Source organism: Muscardinus avellanarius (genome assembly GCF_963383645.1).
Source record: "Muscardinus avellanarius genome assembly, chromosome: 15".
In the NCBI taxonomy this organism is placed as follows: domain Eukaryota; kingdom Metazoa; phylum Chordata; class Mammalia; order Rodentia; family Gliridae; genus Muscardinus; species Muscardinus avellanarius.
Window position 1 is genome coordinate 36,238,799 of NC_137801.1, and position 19,667 is coordinate 36,258,465.

The following is a 19,667-nucleotide window of genomic DNA, read 5'->3' on the forward strand; positions in this document are numbered from 1 at the left end:
ATGTGAAGGATTAAAATCTGTACAGGAAGCCAAGCATTTGCCTGCCTGAGCCCATGGGGAGCTTAGTTACAGAATACGGTGTGAGCCGGGAGATCCCTGAAGCTCTAATAACATAGCCTGATGAAGACTTGGTTTCAGGAAGAGACCTTTGCCTGGTGAGTTATTCTTAGGAAGAGGCCATTTCATAGGGAAATCCCACCTCATGTCAGTAAAAAGGAAGCTCAGTTATGAGAAACATAACCAAGGCCTTAGCAGGTCTTAATAATGGATTTGTTGTACAATCTGGGGAGGTGTGCGTATGTCAGCCAGAGCTGGCTTCACACCAGCAACAGCCAATTCATCAGTAAGTTGTTGCAAATACTTTCTAGAAGCATCACAAGCTACAGAAAACAACATTACACATTGGTTATTTACTCAAACATTACTATATTCATTTCCTTTTTCTTTATCAAAAATCCCTTTATGGTATGTGGATTGAAGAATTGAAGAAATGTCTCATTTTAAATTAAATTTGAGCCTAGGAAGCAAATTAATTTGATGACAGTGCAATTTGTGCCTCCTAGGTATATTTTCATAAAAATTTTAGATAGGTTTAAATCATTCTATTTGTTTTAAAAGTAATATTCTTGTTTGACTTTAATATCAACTGCCACAGCAACTGCAATACCCTAATCGTTTTCTTAAAGGATACACAGAGATGCAGAAATGATTGGCTTGTTTTAATATAACGTGGATTAGAAAGCATTCTCAAAACTAATTCTATTCCTTTATATTTGAGAAGAAAGATTATATTGAGAATTATTATGTCTAAATTCTCTTCTGAGCCGGGTGCCAGGCGTGAGGGCACACGCCTATAATCCCAGCAACTAGGGAGGCTGGGGGGGGGGGGATCACACATTTTAGGCAATTTAGTGGGAGCCTGTCTCAAGATACAACAAAAAGGGCTGAGGATGTAGCTTAGTTGTAAAGCACCCCTAGGTTCAAACCCCAGTACCACACACACACACAGCCTAGATTTGAGATGTTTAGGATATTCGTACATAAATCTCTAGAACACATTAAAATTTAAAGTTATCAGGCAGAGTGAGAGTGTGTGTGTGTGTGTGTGTGTGTGTGTGTGTGTGTGTGTGTGTGTTTGTAGAACCCAGGGGCATTTTACAACGGAGCTACACTCTACCCCTGTTTTATCATGCCCCCGCCCCCGCACTGGGGATGGAACCCAGGGGTGTTCTATCTCCGAGCTACACCCCCACCCCAGCCCTATTTTAAGTCTTTTTATTTTTGAAACACGGTCTCACTGAGTTGCAAAGGCCTCAGCTAAGTAGCTGAGGCTGTCTGCGAACCGGGATCCTCCAGTCTCTGCCTTCTAAATGCTGGGATTCCAAGCGTGCAGCCACCTCGCCCGGCTTACTCTTTATTTTGAAACAGGGTCTTACTAAGTTGCAGAGGGCCTTGCCAGGTTGCTGAGACTGGCTATGAGCCTCCCAAATACTGGGATTACAAATATCCACCACCATGCCCGACTCAGACCAAATTTTGGAGTTTAAGAGAACCTAAGGGTTTTCTAGTCTCAATTTACCAACCCATTTCAGGGAAGACTAAGCTCGAAGGACACAAGTGAAACTTGCTGGAGATTCCCCGGTGGTGCATCATGGCAGGGACAATGCTAGAACCAGGTCTTCTAGTTCCAAACTCTAGTCACTCCATCTCCCACAACTGAATTGCTGTCAAAACCACCTACCACCTCTCTCTGCCCTCCGTTTCTTTCTTACCTCTGAGAACCCTGTGTAAGGCTAGCAGACAGTTCTTCTCTCTTAGCATTTTTCAAGTCACCTCCCCATTTCAAAACTGAAAAGGACCATATGCAGACCTACAGAATTACAAGTTGTCCATACATTAACGTCCAAATCAGCTATTAGGGCACTCCGAGATTCAAACCTGGCTGTACACTTTATGTCCTAAGTGACCTGAAGCAGATCTTTGGGCTTCAGTTCTCTTATTCAAAAAATGAAGATAGTGAGCCAGGTGTAGTGGCACATGCCTGTAATCCCAGTACTTGGGAGGCTGAGACAGGAGGATCGCAGGTTTGGGAACAGCAAGACTCTCAGTACTTTAGAAAAACTGAGTAGCAAGACTCTCAATAATTTAGAAAGACCTGGGACCCTGTTTTAAAAAAATAAATAAAAGGTATGGGGATGTGTCTTGGAGGTAGAATGCCGCTGGGTTCAATTCCCAAGATTAAATGAGATTATGTAAGAGGAGGGTAGATAGCTATACCCTGTGTAGGCTATGAATATTTACTTCAGTTACATGATACTGGAAAAATCTCACTTCATGTATGCTTCTGTTAACCCACACAAGCCATGCTCATTTTTCTCCTGAATTTAAATAAGTATTGATTAGATCATTTAGTTGATACATCCAAAAATGTGACCCACCACAAATAAGTAACCTGAAGCATCAAGTACTCATTAAAACTTGTGATCTTTATACTCTGACTCTGGGTTGGACACAGTTCCCCGTCACTGTGCACTGCATGGCCGTGTCTCTGAACACCCTGCCTGTCCCAGTGCTTTAGAAATTGAAATACCCCATGGGCACTCCTGTGCCATGCAGCGTGCTTACCAGCTCTGCCTGCTTTTAAAAGCCCTTGCCCTGCAGTTAATTCAACTTTCTAAGTATTTGTGGGTTTTTTTGGGGGGGGTTGTTGTTGTTGTTTGTTTTTGCAGGTCTGGGATGGAACCCAGGGGCATTTGGCCTCCGAGCTACACCCCCTGCCCTATTTTTTATTCTTTATTTTAAAACCGGGTCTCACTAAGTTGCAGAGGGCCTCACTAAGTAGCTGAGGATGCCCGAAAACCGCGATCCTCCTGTCTCAGCCTCCTGAATGTTGGGATTATAAGTGTGTACCACCATGCCCAGCTTTTTTATTATTTATTTTGAAACAGGGTCTAAGTTGCAGAGGGCTTCACTAAGTAGCTGAGGCTGTCCGTGAACCCCGATTCTCCTATCTCAGCCCCCCAAATACCGAGATTAAAAGCACGCACCAGCATGCCTGGTGTATTTTTATTTAAAAAGAGAAAAAATAAAAAAAGAACCAAGCTGGGCCTGGTGACCCATTTCTTATAATCCCAGTACTTGAAAGCCTGAGACAAAAGAATCACAGGTTCAAAGACAGCATCAGCAAGTAGTGGGACTCTATCAACCTAACAATACCCTGTTTCAAAACAAAAAATAAAATAGGGCTGAGAGTATAGCTCAGAGATAGAATGCCCTTGGGTTTAATCCCCTATACCAAAAAATAAATTAAAAAAAAAAAAATACCAGGTGTGGTGGTATACGACTGTAATCCCAGTACTTGGGACACTGAGATAGTAGGATTGCAAGTTCAAGGATAGCCTTAGCAAGTAGTGAGACACTCACAACTTAGCAAGACCTTCTTTCAAAATAAAAATAAAGAGCCGGGCATGGTGGCGCACCCTTGTAATCCCAGCATTTGGGAAGCTGAGACAGGAGGATCCAGGTTTGAGGCCAGCCTCAGCTACTTAGTGAGGCCCTTTGCAACTCAGTGAGACCCTGTTTCAAAATAAAGAATTAAATATAGGGTTAGGGTATAGCTTGGAGGTAGAATGCCCCTGGGTTCCATCCCAGTATCACAAATAAAATAATAAATAAAAATAAAATGGGGCTGGGGGTATAGCTCAGAGATAGAATGCCTCTTGGATTCAATCCCTAGTACCAAAATATAGAAAAATAAAAAACTAAAAGAATTTTAGTATGCATCCTCCTACCAGGTTACCTTTATCCTGAGGCCCATTTATTTTACTTTAAAAAAAAAAGTTTTGACAGTGTTGGGGATCAGGTCCAGGGCTATGAGTACTAGGCGGACTATATCACTGAGCTACACCCTGGGCTTTCTCAGGCCTACTTTTGTTGTGTTCTGTATTCTCATCTGCTCAGTTACACCTGAGACTTGGTGCCTGCTGCTCCCTCTGCCTGGAGCACTCAGACCCAGGGCCTGTGTGGCTGGTTCCTTCCTAACGCTGTCCCCGACCACCTATTCTAGCATAATCACCTAGTTTTTTCATTCCTTTCACCCTAAAAAATTAATTGCCAGCTGGGCATGGTGGCACAGACATGTAATCCCAGTATTTAGGAGGCTGAGACAGGAGGATCACAGGTTTGAGGACAGCCTGAGCAATTTAGTGAGGCCCTATTTCAAAATAAAAAAAAAAAAAAAGAGCCAGGCATGGTCGTGCATGCTCATAATCCTAGTGTTTGGGAGACTGAGACTAGAGGATCACAGGTTCTTGGCCAGCCTCAGCAACTTGTAAGGCCCTCCACAAGTTAGTGAGACTCTATTTAAAAACAAAAAATAAGGCTGGGCGTGGTGGTGTATGCTTATAATCCTAGTACTTGGAAGACTGAGACAGGAGGATCGGGATTCATGGCTAGCCTTAGCTACTTAGGCCCTCCGTGACTTAGTAAGACCCTGTTTCAAAAATAAAGAATAAATAATTGGGCCGAGGGTGTAGCTTGGAGGTAGAATTCCCCAGGGTTCAATCCCCAGTACTGCAAAAAATAAATAAAATAGGGCTGGGAATATATCTTGCAGGTAGAATGTCCCTGGGTTCAATAACTGTATAATAATAATAATAATAATAATAGTTATTATTATAATTTAAGAGCACTATACCACAATAATAATAATAATAATAATAATAAGAAGAAGAAGAAGAAGAAGAAGAATAAGAATAATAAGAAGAAGAAGCTGTAGCTCAGAGGTACAGTGCTCTGGGTCTAATTCTCAGCACCAAAAACAAAAAAATCAGCTGGGGATATATCTCAGAAGTAGACCACCCTTGGGTTCAATCCCCAGTGCCAAAACAAATAAAACTTCATTTGTCCAAACCCATAGACTGTCCAACACCAAGAATGAATCCTAATATAAACTACGGACTTTGAGTGATTGTGATGTGTTAGTGCAAGCTTCTCGGCTATAACAAATGTGGCAGTATGGTATGGGATGTTGACTATGGGAGAGGCCATACATAGGGGGTAGGAAATATATAGGCTATCTCTCTCAATTTTGCTATGCAGTACTGTAAAAAATAAAGTTAATTTTTAAAGATCATCTTGCTCATTTGCCTGTTAGCTGCTTATCATCTGTCTCCCACCACGCTGCTTAATTCCTCTGAAAGCAGGGACCCTGAGGCCAGATCACACCAATCCCAACCTCCAAAACAGTGCCTGGCTCCTTACCGAAACTCAATAACTATTTGTTGAGTGAAGAAATAAATGACTATTAGTATTGATTTAAATACTACTCTCTGAGAGCTGAACTGGCAGTATTTGTTTATCCATAAAATAAGGTTGGAACTGACCAACTGGGAAAATACAGGCTTTTTCTGAAAAACCACTTCAGTTTTGTCATTTGGAATAGTCTTGGCTCTGCTTCCTGTTCCTAATGTCTGCCGGCTGCTGATGTTTATTTTTTATTTTTTACTTATTTATTTATTTATTTATTGCAGAACTGGGGATTGAACCCAGGGGCATTCTACCTTGTGTCCACCCCCCCACCCCCCGTTTTTTGTTCTTTATTAGAGGGTCTCACCAAGTAGTGGAGTGCCTCACTAAGTAGCTAAGGCTGTGAGCCTGTGGTCTTCCTGTCTCAGCCTCCATGTACTGGGATTACAGGCGTGCGCCACCATGCCTGGCTCCGTTGTTGGCATTTAAGAGTACACAATCAAGCCAGGCGTGGTGGCGCACGCTTGTTATCCCCGAGCTTGGGAAGCTGAGGATTGTTAGGATTGTGCAGGTTCGAAGCCAGCCTCAGCTGGTTTAAGAGACCCTGTTTCCAAATAAAATATAAAATGGGTCTGAGAGTGTAGCCCGGATGTAGAAGGCCCCTGGGTTCCATCCCCAGTACCACCAAAAAAAAAAAGAGTACAGAATCCCTGCTCAAGTGGCAGACCACCCGCCCTGGTCCAGAGAGTTCCCTGCCACCCCTTGCCCAGAGGCTGTGTCCCCTCACCCACCCACTTGCGTATGCAGGAGGGAGTCCATGTGGAAGTCAGCCAGGTGTACGAGGACAAAAGAGCTGCCCACCATTGAAGTGACCCCTTCAAATGGGCAAATTGTGGATTTTATCCCAATAAAACTGTAGGGGAGTGGGGTACTAGGGACTGAACCCTGAGACATTCTACTCCAAGCTACCCTCAGCCCCCCCACCCCTTTTTTGGTACTGGGGATTGAACCCAGAGGCATTCTACCTCCAAGCTACATTCCCAACCTGATTTTGGAAACTGGGTCTTACTAAGTTGCAAAGGGCCTCACTAAGTAGCTGAGGCTGTCTGCAAACTGCAATCCTCCTGTCTCAGCCTTCCCAATGCTGGGATTACAAGCATGTGCTACCACACCCAGCTCCTATTTAACTTTATTTTGAAGCAAAGTATTGCTAGGTTGATGAGAGTCTCACTACTTGCTAAGACCCTGTTTCAAAATAAAGAATAAAAACTGGGCTGTAGGCCCTGCATGGTGGTGTAAGCTTATAATCCTAATATTTGGGAGGCTGAGACAGGAGGATAGCAGTTTGCAGACAGCCTCAGCTACTTAGTGAGACCTCCACAACTTCGTGAGACCCTCTTTCCAAATAAAATATAAAATAGGTCTGGAAGTGTAGCCCGGAGGTAGAAAGCCCCTAGGTTCTATCCCCAGTTCCATAAAAAAGAAAGAAAGAAAATTAGAACTCAACAAATACAGAAAATATAGAAAGGGGTGGAGGGGGAGAAATAGAAAGAAATGTATAAGGCTGTTGTCCTTGTGATAGACATTTCAGAGACCCAACTGCCTGTCTTAGGGTGCTCAAGGTCAAAGGCCTCAGCTACTTAGTGAGACCCTTTGCAACTCAGTGAAACTCTGTTTCAAAATAAAGAATAAAAAATAGAGCTGGGGGTGTAGCTTGAGGTAGAAAACAAACAAACAAACAAACAAACAAACTTTGAGCCCAGAAAGGAAAGGGGGAGAGCCTGGCAGGAAGAGAGGGATTCCCCATGCCTTCATGGCATATTGCAGGACACAGTCAAACAGCTCGGACAAGGATTCTGTTCGAAAGAAAAATCAGGTATCTTCAAAATGAATCAAAGTTCCCCACTGTGTTCTCCATTCTGCAAAGAAAAGAGCTGCCTTTACCAACATAATGAACCCAAATTAGCTAGTTAGGAGTCAGCTTCCCCAAACACCTGCTGTTCTGATTCTTCTGTCCCTCTAAGGATCTGCCTGCAGCCTCGCAACCCAGTCCTCCACCTCCTGTGCCTACTGCAGTTATTTCTACCTCAGAAAATATTGGGGTTGACCAAAACAAAGTTTATAGCATTCCTGGAAATGAGCTTCCCAGTGTAGGTGCAACAAAAATAGCTGTAGCTCTCCACTTAATAATTGATATACTCAGCCAGGCATGATATTGCAGGCCTGTAATCCTAGTACTGGGAGACTTGAGATAGGGGATCCAGGTTCAAGGCCAGCCTCAGCGATTCAGCTAGACACTCAGCAATTTGGTGAGGCCTTGTTTCAAAATAAAAAATGAACCTGAGCCAGACGTGGCGACACACGCTTGTAACCCAGCATTCAGGAGGCTGAGACTAGAGGATCGCAGTTCTCAGACAGCCTCAGCTACTTAGGCCCGCTGCAACTTAGTGAGACCCAGTTTCAAATTAAAGAATAAAAAATAGTGCAGGGCGTGTAGCTCAGAGGTCAAAAGCCCCTGAGTTTCATCCTCAAACGCGGAAAAAAAAATGAGCTGAGCGGTAGTGGCGCATACTTGTAATCCCAGTACTTGGAAGGCTGAGACAGAAGGATTGCAGGTTCAAGGACAGCCTCAGCAAGTAGAGAGACTTTTATCAACCTAGTGAGATCCTGTTTCAAAACAAAACCAAATAGGGCTGGAGATTTAGCTCTGAGGGAGAATAATATTGGATTCAATCCCTAGTACCATCAAGAAAAAAGAAAAAGATATACTCTTCAACAGTGATTACATTTTTATTCCAGGTATAGGATTTAAAATACTGTTTTTGAGCCAGGTGTTGTGGCACACACTTGTAATCCCCGCGCTTGGGAGGCGGAAACAGGAGGATCGCGCAGGTTCGAAGCCAGCCTCGCGCTGGCTTAAGAGACCCTGTTTCCAAATAAAAATATAAAAATAGGTCTGGGAGTGTAGCCCGGAGGTAGAAGGGTTTCCAGGAACCCCAGTACCACCAAATACATATATATACTGTTTTTGCCAGGCATGGTGGCAGACACTTGTAATCCCAGTCCTCGGGAGGCTGAGACAGAAGGATCACAGGTGTGTGGCCAGCCTCAGCTACTTAGTGAGGCCCTCTGCAATTTAGTGAGATCCTGTTTCAAAAAAAAAAGAATAAAAAAATAAGGCTGAGAGGTGTAGCTCGAAGGTAGAATGACCCTGGGTTCCATCCTTAGTGCCAAAGGAAGGAAGGAAGGAAGGATGAATGGAAAAGAAAGTAGGGCTTGGGTCCTGGCTCAGTGATAGAACACCTCTGGGTTCAATCCTTAGTACCAAAATCAAACAAAACCCCCAGGCATTTGTCTTATTGGCTCCGAAGTACATTGCCTGAGTCTGAGACAGATTCTCAGAGTCAGTAGCAGAAAGTAATAACTCTCAGTGGAAAGGAGAGCAGTGCTGCCCTCTGGAAAACCGAAGGTGTTTTCTGTTTTCGTTTCGAGACAGAATCTCCACCTGCGCCTGGGCTGGCCTTGACCCTGTGGCTGCAGTGATTCTCCTGCCTCAGCCTCCCCAGTCCCTGGTACTGCATGACCCCAGACCCCACACCTGACTGACTTGCCCTTCTTTCAAGGTGGCTCAGAGAAGGTGCAGTCAGTTCATGTAAACCAGTCTCAGGCCTGGTTCAGAGACCAGGGCTGATGGCTCAGCAAAAACAAAAATGAAGAAATGAGGGCCGCAGTAGCCTTCCGTCTTGCCAGGCCTCCTCCTCAAGGACTGTGGCTCCATGCATCTATGGTCCAGAAACATCAGCTCTGGTCCCGCCAAGAGTACTCTCCTCTGGCTACTTAACATTTGCTAGTAGGATTTTTTCTCCCCAGAGCAAGTTCAAGGACAACCTGAAAAACTGAGCAACACCCTATCTCAAAATCTCTGGAGCAAGCCAGGTATGGTGACAGATGCCTGTAATCTCAATACTTAGGAGGCTGAGGCAAGAGGATTGCAGGTTTGAGGCCAGCCTCAGCAACTTAGTGAGACCCTGTTTCAAAATAAAAAATAAAAAGGTGTAGCTCAAAGGTAGAACGTCCCTGGATTCAGTCCCTAGTACACACACACACAAAAAAATTCTTTAGATCAAAGGACACTAAGATGTGTGTGTGTGTGTGTGTGTGTGTGTGTGTGTGTGTGTGTGTGTTACTGGGGGTGGAACCCAAGGACTTTTCTACCTCTGGGCTACACTCCCAGATCTATTTTATATTTTGTTTGGAAACGATCTCACTAAGTTGCTGAGAGCCTCACTAAGAAGCTACGGCTGGCTTTGAACCTGCGCAATCCTCCTGTCTCAGCCTCCTAAGTGTTAGGATTACAAGCGTGCGCCACCACGCCCGGCTGAGACACTTCTTCTACTCCTTGACTAGCTTCTGTTGGGTTAGAAGAAACTGCGAGAACCACTAGAGCAGGTGTCAGCGCAGCTCTTCAAAGAGCTGGGCACGTGGCTCAGGTGGAGCGCCTGCCTAGCATGTCGAGGCTCTTGGTCAGTCCCCAGTACCATAAAACACACACATACACAAAATCTCTGAAGAAGATAAGCTTGCCAAGTTATCTTTGAGGATTTGAGGGTGGCAAGGTATTTGTCTCCTCTAGGTATGGACTGTATTTCATTTGTTTTTTATTTTCTGATACTGGGGATTGAACCCAGGGTGTTCTACCTCCAAGCTACAGCCCCATCCCTTGTAATTTTTGTTCTGAGACAGGGTCTTTCTAGGTTGCTGGGCATCTTGAAATCCTCCTGTCTCAGCCTCCCAAGCACTGGGACAATTACCTGGCCAGAGTGTTTGCTTGCTTGTTTGTTTTTTCAGTACTGGAGATTGAACCCAGAAGCGTTCTACCTCAGAGATACACCCCAGCCCTATTTTATTTTTTATTTTGAAAAAGGGTTTCCCTAGGTTGCTGAGGCTCTTGCTAAGTTGCTGAGGCTGGTCTTCAACCTGGAATCCTGTTTCAATCTCCCAAGTACTGGGATTAAACCACCACACCAGGCTGGTCAGAACATATTTAACTCTGACAGTGTCAAGGCATTAGCAAATAGTCAATGACTGTTCCAGTGGTCTATCTCAATAGCAAAAAACAACAGACCAGGCATGGTGATGCATGCCTGTAGCCCCAGCTACTCAGGAGGCTAAATCAGGAGGATAACAAGTTCAAGACCAACCTGGGAAACTTAGCAAGACCCTGTCTTAAAATTTATAAAAGGACCAGAGGTGTAGTTCAGTGGTAGAGTGCTTGCCTAGCATGTATGAGGCCCTGTCCTGGGTTCAGTCCCCAGTACCATGGGGTAGGGTTGGGGGTAAGCAGATAACTTCTAAAAAGGAAAAAATATATAGATGTATATAACTTCCATTGAATCAGCATTTAAGCATTGGTCAAGGCTTTCAATTTATAGTCCATTGTGATTTTACCCTAGTAACCAACACAGGAGTGACATTTATCACTTACATTACTGAAGCACCCTTGATTCATAGGACCCTGAAGGAGACTCCAGTTTTAATGGTGCCGATACAACCATCAATTCTTAGGAGAATTGTGAAACTCCAGGCATACAAGTAATATTGCCTCTCATTTGATTCAATCCCCATGGGGTCCCCCCAAAAATGAAACTTCCTCTGTCCATACTCCTAACTGGCTTAGTACTAACTTGCTTTGTTAGTAAATAGTCAATTTGTACTAAGCAAGTTAGTAACCAAGGCTTAGGAGAGGTTGGTATTCATTTCCAGCACCCCCTACTGTGGATACATCATTTCATCTTTGCCTTGGCAGTGCACTTCTTACATGTTTAAAAGTACTTTTTGAGCTGAGCATGGTGACACACGCCTGTAATCCCAGTACTTGAGAGGCTGAGACAGGAGGATCACAGGTTCGAGGACAGCCTCAGCAAGTAGTGAGACTCTCATCAACATAATGAGACCCTGTTTGAAAATAAAACAATAAAAGCTGGGCGTGGTGGCACACGCTTGTAATCCCAGCATTTGGGAGGCTGAGATAGGAGAATCAGTTAGCAGACAGTCTTAGCTACTTAGTGAGGCCCTTTGCAACTCAGTGAGACCCTGTACCACCAAAGATAAATAAAATTAAAAAAATAAATAAAATAAAACAATCAAATAGGGCTGGAGGGATATATCTTGGAGGTGGAATGCCCCTGGGTTCAATTTCCAGTACCACCAAAAAGAAAAAAGTACTTTATTAGTCAGTACTTTTTTAGTACATGGTGATATACACCTGTAATACCAGTACTTGGGGAGCTGAGACCAAGGACAGCCTCAGCAAGTAGTGAGACTCAGCAACCTAGTAAGACCCTATTTCAAAAAAAATTTTTTTCTTAAGGGCTGGGATTATATCTCAGAGGTAGAATGTCCCTGGGTTCAATTCCCAGTACTGCAAAACAAAAAATAAAGTACTATTTGGCTGGACATGTTGGTTTATACCTATAATCTCAGTACTTGGGAGGCTGAGACAGGAGGATCACAGTTTTGAGACCAGCCTGAGCAATTTAGCAAGACCTTGTTTCAAAATAAAAATTAAGAGCCAGGCGTGGTGGCACACCCTTGTAATCCCAGCGTTTCAGAGGCTGAGACTGAAGGATCGTGATTCGAGGACAGCCTCAGCTACTTAGTGTGGCCCTCTGCAACTCAGTGAGACCCGGGGTTTTTTTTTTTTTTTTTTTTGGTGGTACTGGGGTTCCTGGAAGCCCTTCTACCTCCGGGCTACACTCCCAGACCTATTTTTACATTTTTATTTGGAAACAGGGTCTCCTAAACCAGCGCGCGTGTCTGGCTTCGAACCTGTGCGATCCTCCTGTCTCTGCCTCCCAAGCGCGGGGATTACAAGCGTGCGCCACCACGCCCGGCCTAGACCCGGTTTTAAAATAAAGAATAAAAAATTTATATATAGGGCAGGGGATGTAGCTCAGAGGCTGAATGCCCCTGGGTTCCATCCCCAGACCCACACACCAAAAAAAAATTAAAATAAAAAATGTCAGGATGTCACTCAGAAATAGAGTGCCCCTGGGTCCAGTTCCCTGTACTAAACAAAAAGTACTTTCTAGAATAAGTACTTGGGGTACGTGATCCCTGTTCAGGACTTGAGAAATGATTAGGCAGTCACTGAGCTTGGGTCTGTCAACCTCAGTTTAACAAAGGTCCTTAAAACTGAACATCTCATGGACTAAGAGAAAACCTTCTCGCTCAGTGACACCCACCCTCTAATCAGAAGGCCCCTGCCTTGCTTGTCCTGTACGGCATTCTAGGTGAATCAGAGCTCCAACACACAGCTGGGCTTGGTGGCATATACTGTAATCCCAGAATTTGAGAGACTGAGACAGGAGGAATGCAGGTTCCAGGCCAGCCTCAGCAATTTAGTGAGGCCTTCAGCAACTAAGGGAAACCTTATTTCAAAATAAAAAATGAGATGTGGCTGGGGGTGTAGCCCAGAGGTCAAATGCTCTTGTGTTCAATCCCTAATACCAAAAAAAAAACAACAAAAAAAATCCAGGTGTGGTAGCCCATGCCCATACTTGGAGGGCCAAAACAGGAGGATCGCAAGTTCAAGGACAGCTTCAGCAAAGCAGTGAGGCTCTCAGCAAGACCCTGTTTCAAAACAAAAAAATAAGCTGGGCATGGTGGTACACACTTGTAATCTCAGTACTTGTGAGGCTGAGACAGGAGAATTTTCTATCCCAGGACAGCCTTGGCAACTTAATGAGGCCCTGTTTGAAAAAAAAAAATAAGCCAGTTGTGGTGCACACATTTGTAATCCCTGTACATGAGAGGCTGAGACTGGAGCATCACAATTTCATTCTACCTCTGAGGTAGAATTATACTGAGAAAAACGAGGCTTAGTGAGCCCCAACACTGTACAAGACAGTTCGTCATGAGGCTGTTGTATCAGAGCCCTTTTTAAACTTGGCCTGAACTTTGGGCAGTTCAATTTTGTCCTGTAAAAGAGGGCCTGTAGTGCCAGGGCAGGAGAGCTTGCTGTCAATCCCCTGTACCGAGATCGGAAAAGGGAAACTAGGACCTGAAAGGATGGAAGGACTGAGCATGCAAACACAAAGGACACTGGCTTACCCACTATCTGGAGAGTTATCCTGGGTTGGCAGTGAGGATGGAGGTTGAGGGATCCAAGAGCTGTCAGGCTTCGGCCAGGCTGAGTAGGCCAGTGGCGGGGCCTGGTTTGGAAAGGTGGTCCCCCTGTGTTGAGGCACCTGGGGCTCACCCTTTTCCAAGGGCACTGTTCCAGTGGCCCTCCTGGCCACACGCTAGGCACGGTATGATTGGTGGGCATGGCCTTGCCGCACTTGAAGCAGGCTCCTGGAGGTAGTTGTTGTTGCTGTCCTCCACCCCTAGGTGGCGGTCCAGGGGGATGAGCCGCCACCACCAGCCGAAGGGCAGCTACCAGGGATCTGCCTTTTGGCTAAGTCGGAGTGTACACTCCATCTCCACCTGTTCTTCTCTGGAATTAAAACTTTAAATGCCATGTTAACCAAATCTCAGGGGTTTGAGGACTGTCCTCAGCCTTTCTTAATTTTTTCAAAAAGCCTCCTGAGTTGGTTCCTTAAGGGAGGAAGGCAGGGGAAACAGAGTGGGTTAGAGTGGGAGGCTGTCCTGGGATAGGATGGTGACCAGGGTGGTGAAGAGAGAACCTGTAAATCAGTGTCCGAAGAAAGCGGCGCCTACAAGCCAGCCAGGTCAGATGCTGGCATCCACTTGTTGCCACAAAATGTGGACTGTGCCTGTGACTCAACAAAATTGCAGGCTGGCGCAGGCCAAGATGGCGACTGCACAACATCACAACTGTGTAATGTCACAAGATGGCAACCAAGATGGCGACTGTGATGTCACCAGGCAGTGACTACGCGCCATCACAAAATGGCAGCTGGCAGGAAAATGGCAGCTAATGGGGGAGAGCATTTGGAGGAACGGAATGCAGGGGAGAAAAGCCTGGACATAAAGACTTCTGACCATTTACCAAACCACTTACAAAAGTTGTTAACCATTCTTGGGTTACCGTAACCCATTATTCAACTTGTATCAAGGCCAGACAGGTGCTCAGGGCATAAGTCCTCTGCTAGTTTAAAGGTTCGACTTCCCATAATTGGTTCGTGGGTGAAAACAAAGAACAGGAAACAGGCATCCTCATTGTCCTGATCAGTCGTTTAGAAACGGGCGTTAAGACGTCTCTATCCCTTCACAAAAACCGGAGGATGACCTGGTCATCCGAAGGGTGGTCTCAGTGGACCAGAAGACCCAAGTCCGGAACCCGCTAACCAAGGGAAGGAAAGGGAGCTTACCAGAGTGAAGCGTTGCCGGCCAGCGCCAGCTGTGGCAGAAACATTGAGAAACTGCTGGGGGTGTGGTGGAGCTGGGGTGCTCGATGCCTGTGCCTGGTGTGGGCAGCACTGGCACCTGGCGCAGGCAGAATCAAAGGGTGGTGAGCAGGCAGTGTGGCTTGCCGGGCCTATTGCGTGTAAACAAAATGGCTTCCAGGCACACGGCAAATGCTGAGGCCGAGCCATGGGGCACACCGCCCAGCAAGCCTGCCTTGGGGGCAGGTTGAACAGAGCGGCACCAGCGAGTGGAGCTACGCCTGCAAGTCGAGCCTGGCATGGGTAACTATGGTAGACACCGAGGCCGGGCTGTTCACCAGAGGTTCCGGCGGTGACCAGAGCTGGGCCAGAACAGTTGTGGGAGGTCCAAGCGGTGGGCGGAGGAGGTCCTGGCCCACTCAGGCGGTCGGCAGGCTGAGCAGGCACCAGTGACCACGGGGCGTGCACCCCCAACAAGCCTGGCTCAGGGCGGGTGCAACTGGCAGCCTGCAGGGCCTGCAGCGGCCGTACAGAGCCTGCAAGCGGCGGTGGCAGTGGCGGCGGCGATGGGCGGAGCTGCGTCTGCAAGCCAAGCACCAGCACAGGACCTTGCAGTCGAGTTGCTGGAGGGTTGGAGAGTCCGAGGCTCAAAAAGAGAGGAAAAAAAGGGGGGAAACCGCAAAATCCTCCTTGTTTTCGGCACCAGAATGTTAGGTTGAAAATAGAGTTAGGGAGTTTAGGAGGGAGGTAAAAACACCAACCGGGTTATCAGAGACTGCTCTTTTATTCGGACCCGGCCCCTCCGGAGAGTCAACCAGCCGTGAGGGAAGGGACCAACTGGCCACGCGTCTGGAGAGTTGCGCGTAGTCCTGATCGGCCGGCTGAGTCACGTGGTGGTCGGAGGCATCGATGTTTTTCTCTTGCAACATCTGTAGTCTTGTGATTTTTGGAGTCTTAAGGCACCTGGAGTCTCGCGATATCTCTGCTTCTGGCTTCCAGGGTTCTGCCTCGTGTTCCCACTGCTGAGATCATGTGGGGGAGGGACCCAACTTATTACTATCAAAATACCTGGCTTTCATAATTTAGTGAGATCCTATCTAAAAAATAAAGCCGGGCGTGGTGACACACGCTTGTAATCCCCGCGCTTGGGAGGCGGAGACAGGAGGATCACGCAGGTTCGAAGCCAGCATCGCTGGCTTAGGAGACCCTGTTTCCAAATTTAAAAATATAAAAAATAGGTCTGGGAGTGTAGCCCAGAAGTAGAAGGGTTTCCAGGAACCCCAGTACCACCAATAATAATAATAATAATAATAATAATAATAATAATAATAAGATGTAGCCGGGCGTGGTGGCGCACGCTTATAATCCCGCGCTTGGGAGGTGGAGACAGGATCGCACAGGTTCGAAGCCAGCCGTACTGGCCTAAGAGACCCTGTTTCCAAATTTTAAAAAGTATAAAATAGGTCTGGGAGTGTAGCCCGGAGATAGAAGGGTTTCCAGGAACCCCAGTACCACCAAAAATAAAAAATAAAAAATAAAAAAATAATTAAAAAAAAATGATGTAAGACTTGTACATGCTTGGGAGGCAGAGAAAGGATTGCAGGATCCAGGCCAGGCTCGGCAACTTAGCAAGATCCTGTTTCAAACTGAAAAATAAAATAGGGCTAGGGGCCCAGAGATAGAATGTCTCTGGTTCAATCCCTAGTACCACAAAAAATAAAAAAGAAAGGAAAGAAAACATAAGATGGTAGCCCCAGTTGGGTATGGTGGCACATGTTTGTAACCCTTGGAGGCTAAGACAGGAGAATCACAGGTTTGACCCCAGACCCAGTAACTCAGTAAGATCTTCAACAACTTAGACCATGCTTTAAAAATAAAAATAAAATAAGGCTGCAGTTGTAGTTCAAAGGTAGAATGTCCCAAGTTTCAGATGGACATGGTAGTGCAAGTTTACCATGGACTGGAGAGGTTGAGACAGGAGGATGGCAGGTTCGTGGCCAGCCTCAGCAACTTTGAGACCATGTTTCAAAATTAAAAAATAAAATATATCTGAGGGTGTAACTAAGAGGTAGAATGCCCCTGGGTTTAATCCCCAGTACCACCACACACACAAAAAAAGTCCCTGGGTTCAATCCCCAGTAGCACACATGCACACACCTGAAAACAGAGTGTGTTTGTACACACCTATAGTTCTAGTACTTGAGAGGCAGAGGCAGGAGAGTTGCATGTTCAAGGCCAGACTCAGCAATTTAGTGAGACCCTATTTCCAAACTAAAGACAAAAAGGGCTGGGGGAGCTAGGTGTGGTGGTGCAAGCTTGTAATTCCAGCACTTGGGAGGCTGAGAAAGGAGGATCACAGGTTCATGACCAGCCTCAGCAATTTAGTGAGATCCTGTTTCAAATGTTTAAAAAAAAAAAAAACAAAAACAAAATAAGGCTCAATCCCCAGGACCACAAAAAAAAAAATTTTTTTTTAATGAGACTGTGTAGCTCAGAGGTAGAATTCCCCTGAGGTCAATCCCCAGTGCCAAGTAAATAAATATATAAACTGGGCCTGGTGGCACACGCCTAAATCCAGTAGTTGGGAGGCTGAGACAGGAGGATCACAGGTTCTAGAGCAGCCTCAGCAACCTAGCAAGGCCATGGCAACTTATTGGGACCTTGTTTTAAACTGAAAAATAAAATAGGATTGAGGATGTAGCTCAGAGGTAGAATGCCCCTAGAGGTTAAATGTCCCAGTACCACACACACAAAATAAAGCTAGTTATGATAGTGCACACCTATAATCCCAGTACTTGGGAGGCTGAGACAGGAGGATCGCAGCTTGGAAGCCAGCCTCAGCAATTCAGTGAGACACTCTTTTAAAACAACAATAAAAATATAGAGTTGGGGGTATAGCTCGTAGATAAAATGCCCCTGGATTCAATCCTCAGTACCACACACACCAACAAGAAGGAGGCTAGAAGTGTAGCTAAGTGGTAGAGCATTTGTCTACTGTGTGCAGAGCTCTGGATTGAATTTCCAGCACCACAAATAGAAAAGAAAATTTTATGGGTTTTTTTTTCAGTGTTAGAAATAGAACCCAGGACCTTGCATGCTAGCCAAGCACTCTACGACGAGCTGCTCCCCCAGCCTGAGCTCTTTTTCAATTTCCAACACCATAGCTCCATCTGGATGTTCCACAACATCACAAAAATCAACTTGTCCCAAAGCAGATCACAGACTTTATATTTTCTTTTTAACTGTCACCATCCACCCGCAGTTCTTCTGCCCAGCTCCATGCCTCCAGTTGCTGCCCCTGTAGCATGAGATGGCAGATGCCTGTTCTGAGGAGCCTCCCTAGGACTGTCCTCACCTCCCCATCTGAGCCCTTTATGCCTTTTCCAGTCTCCCTGGTTCCATGGCTCCCTACTGCCTGCTCTCTCAACCTCCAAGTCACAGCTCCCACTGCTGTCCTCAAGTCCTTGACATTGACAGGCACCTCTTTCCTCTGTCCTGGCATCCATTGCTTAGAGCTGACAAATGGGGCTTTGGATGTAGCTCAGTGAAAGATTACTTGCCTAGTGTTCATGGAGTCCTGGGTTCAGTCCCTAGCAACAGCATTTCCCCCACCCCACCCCCCCAAAAAAACCCATAAAAAACAGCCAGGTGTGGTGTCCTCTGACTGTAATCTCAACTATTTGGGAGACCATGCAGGAGGATTGCAATTTCAAGTCCAGCAACATAGTGAGACCCTATCTCAAAATAAAAAAGCTGGGTGTGGTGGTGCCCACATGTAATCCCAGTGTTTGGGAGGCTAAGACAGGAGAATCATAGGTTCAAGTCCAGCCTCAGCAACTTGGCAAACTCTTAGCAACCTAATGAGACTCTGTTTCAAAACAAAAGCTAAAAAGAGTAAAGGTGTAGCTGGGAGCTACAATGGCCCTGGATTCAATCCTTAGTACCATAACAAATAAATAAACAGGGCATGGTGTGGGGAGCCATTAAGGTTTTCCCCTAAAAGAATATTTCTGATTTAGCTGACTGTCCTTTGCCCAAAGTCAACAAGGTTTGGGGTCATGGAAAGTTCAAAGTAAAAGGTCTGAGAGAAGATCAGATGGTGATGGCAGGAGCGTTCTGATTAACCTACCTGTAATGTATGTGCTTTGGATTGGTCTCTATTGTATTCCGGTGGCGATAGCACGGGGATGTTAATTGACCTGAAACTCTATAAATACCTCAAGAGAACTGAACCTGTTGTCAACCAGTAGAGATATTGACCCAGGAGCAGGGGTCAGCCAGTAAAGATAGTAGGCTGGCGGTCCCCCGACGTTAGAATTAAAAAATTCTTGGAATCAAATTCTTAAGAGTTGAATTCTTCATCCTCACGCCTCTCTTTGGAACCCGTACTTTTGCCAGCTGGTTCCAGCAGGTGGTGCCCCATACGGGGAGATTCTGAAACTGAGGATCCAGTGAAGGATACCGCTGAATAGAAAAGGAGCGCGCTCAAAGACTCGTGGTGGGAGTGAAAAACATGGGAATTGTAATATATAATGGGTCGTTAAAAGAGATGCTTTGTGTTAGAGAAACTAAGACAGAACAGGAAGGCGCCTAACGTAAGAGTTGTAATATACAATGGGTCAAAAAATGTTGTAATATATAGTGGGTCAAAAAGTTATTTTTTTGTTTTTTGCACGTATGTTAAAAGATATGCTTTGTGTTAAGCTTCCTAAGGAAGATGAGGATACTTTAGATACTGAAGAAGAGGAGCAGCTTGAGGAAACTGCTGCTCAGTACCATAGAGATGAGTTATTATCTTTAATATCACTACTTCAGGCGGCTATATATCGGGCTGCAGAAAACAGAGAAGATACTAGGGGATTCAGTTTTCCCGGTTACTGAAGACCCTGATGGTCAAGGTGGTGTTATTAGATTTCTTAAATGCTGACAAAACTTGGTCAAGGAGCTATTATTAATTTCTTGAATGCTGACAAAACTGGTCGCACAGCAGCAGATAGATATTGGCATCCATCCTCCAAAAACAATTTTGCTCTAGTAAAATGGAAAGATCCTTGCACAGGAATTTGGAAA

General features: G+C 45.5%; 1 protein-coding gene across 1 annotated transcript in view; it reads right to left on the minus strand.

Moving 5' to 3' along the window:
* The window catches only part of KCNG3 (potassium voltage-gated channel modifier subfamily G member 3), a gene marked incomplete at both ends in the record, with an annotated part of 61,112 nt that extends 43,009 nt beyond the window's left edge, over window positions 1-18,103 (minus strand). The window contains 3 exons of the mRNA XM_080711358.1: window positions 14,583-14,697; window positions 14,936-15,220; window positions 17,953-18,103. Coding sequence (XP_080567484.1) covers window positions 14,583-14,697; window positions 14,936-15,220; window positions 17,953-18,103 — 551 coding nt within the window. The remainder of the gene's footprint in view (window positions 1-14,582; window positions 14,698-14,935; window positions 15,221-17,952) is intronic.
* Between the last annotated feature and the right edge of the window lie 1,564 nt (window positions 18,104-19,667).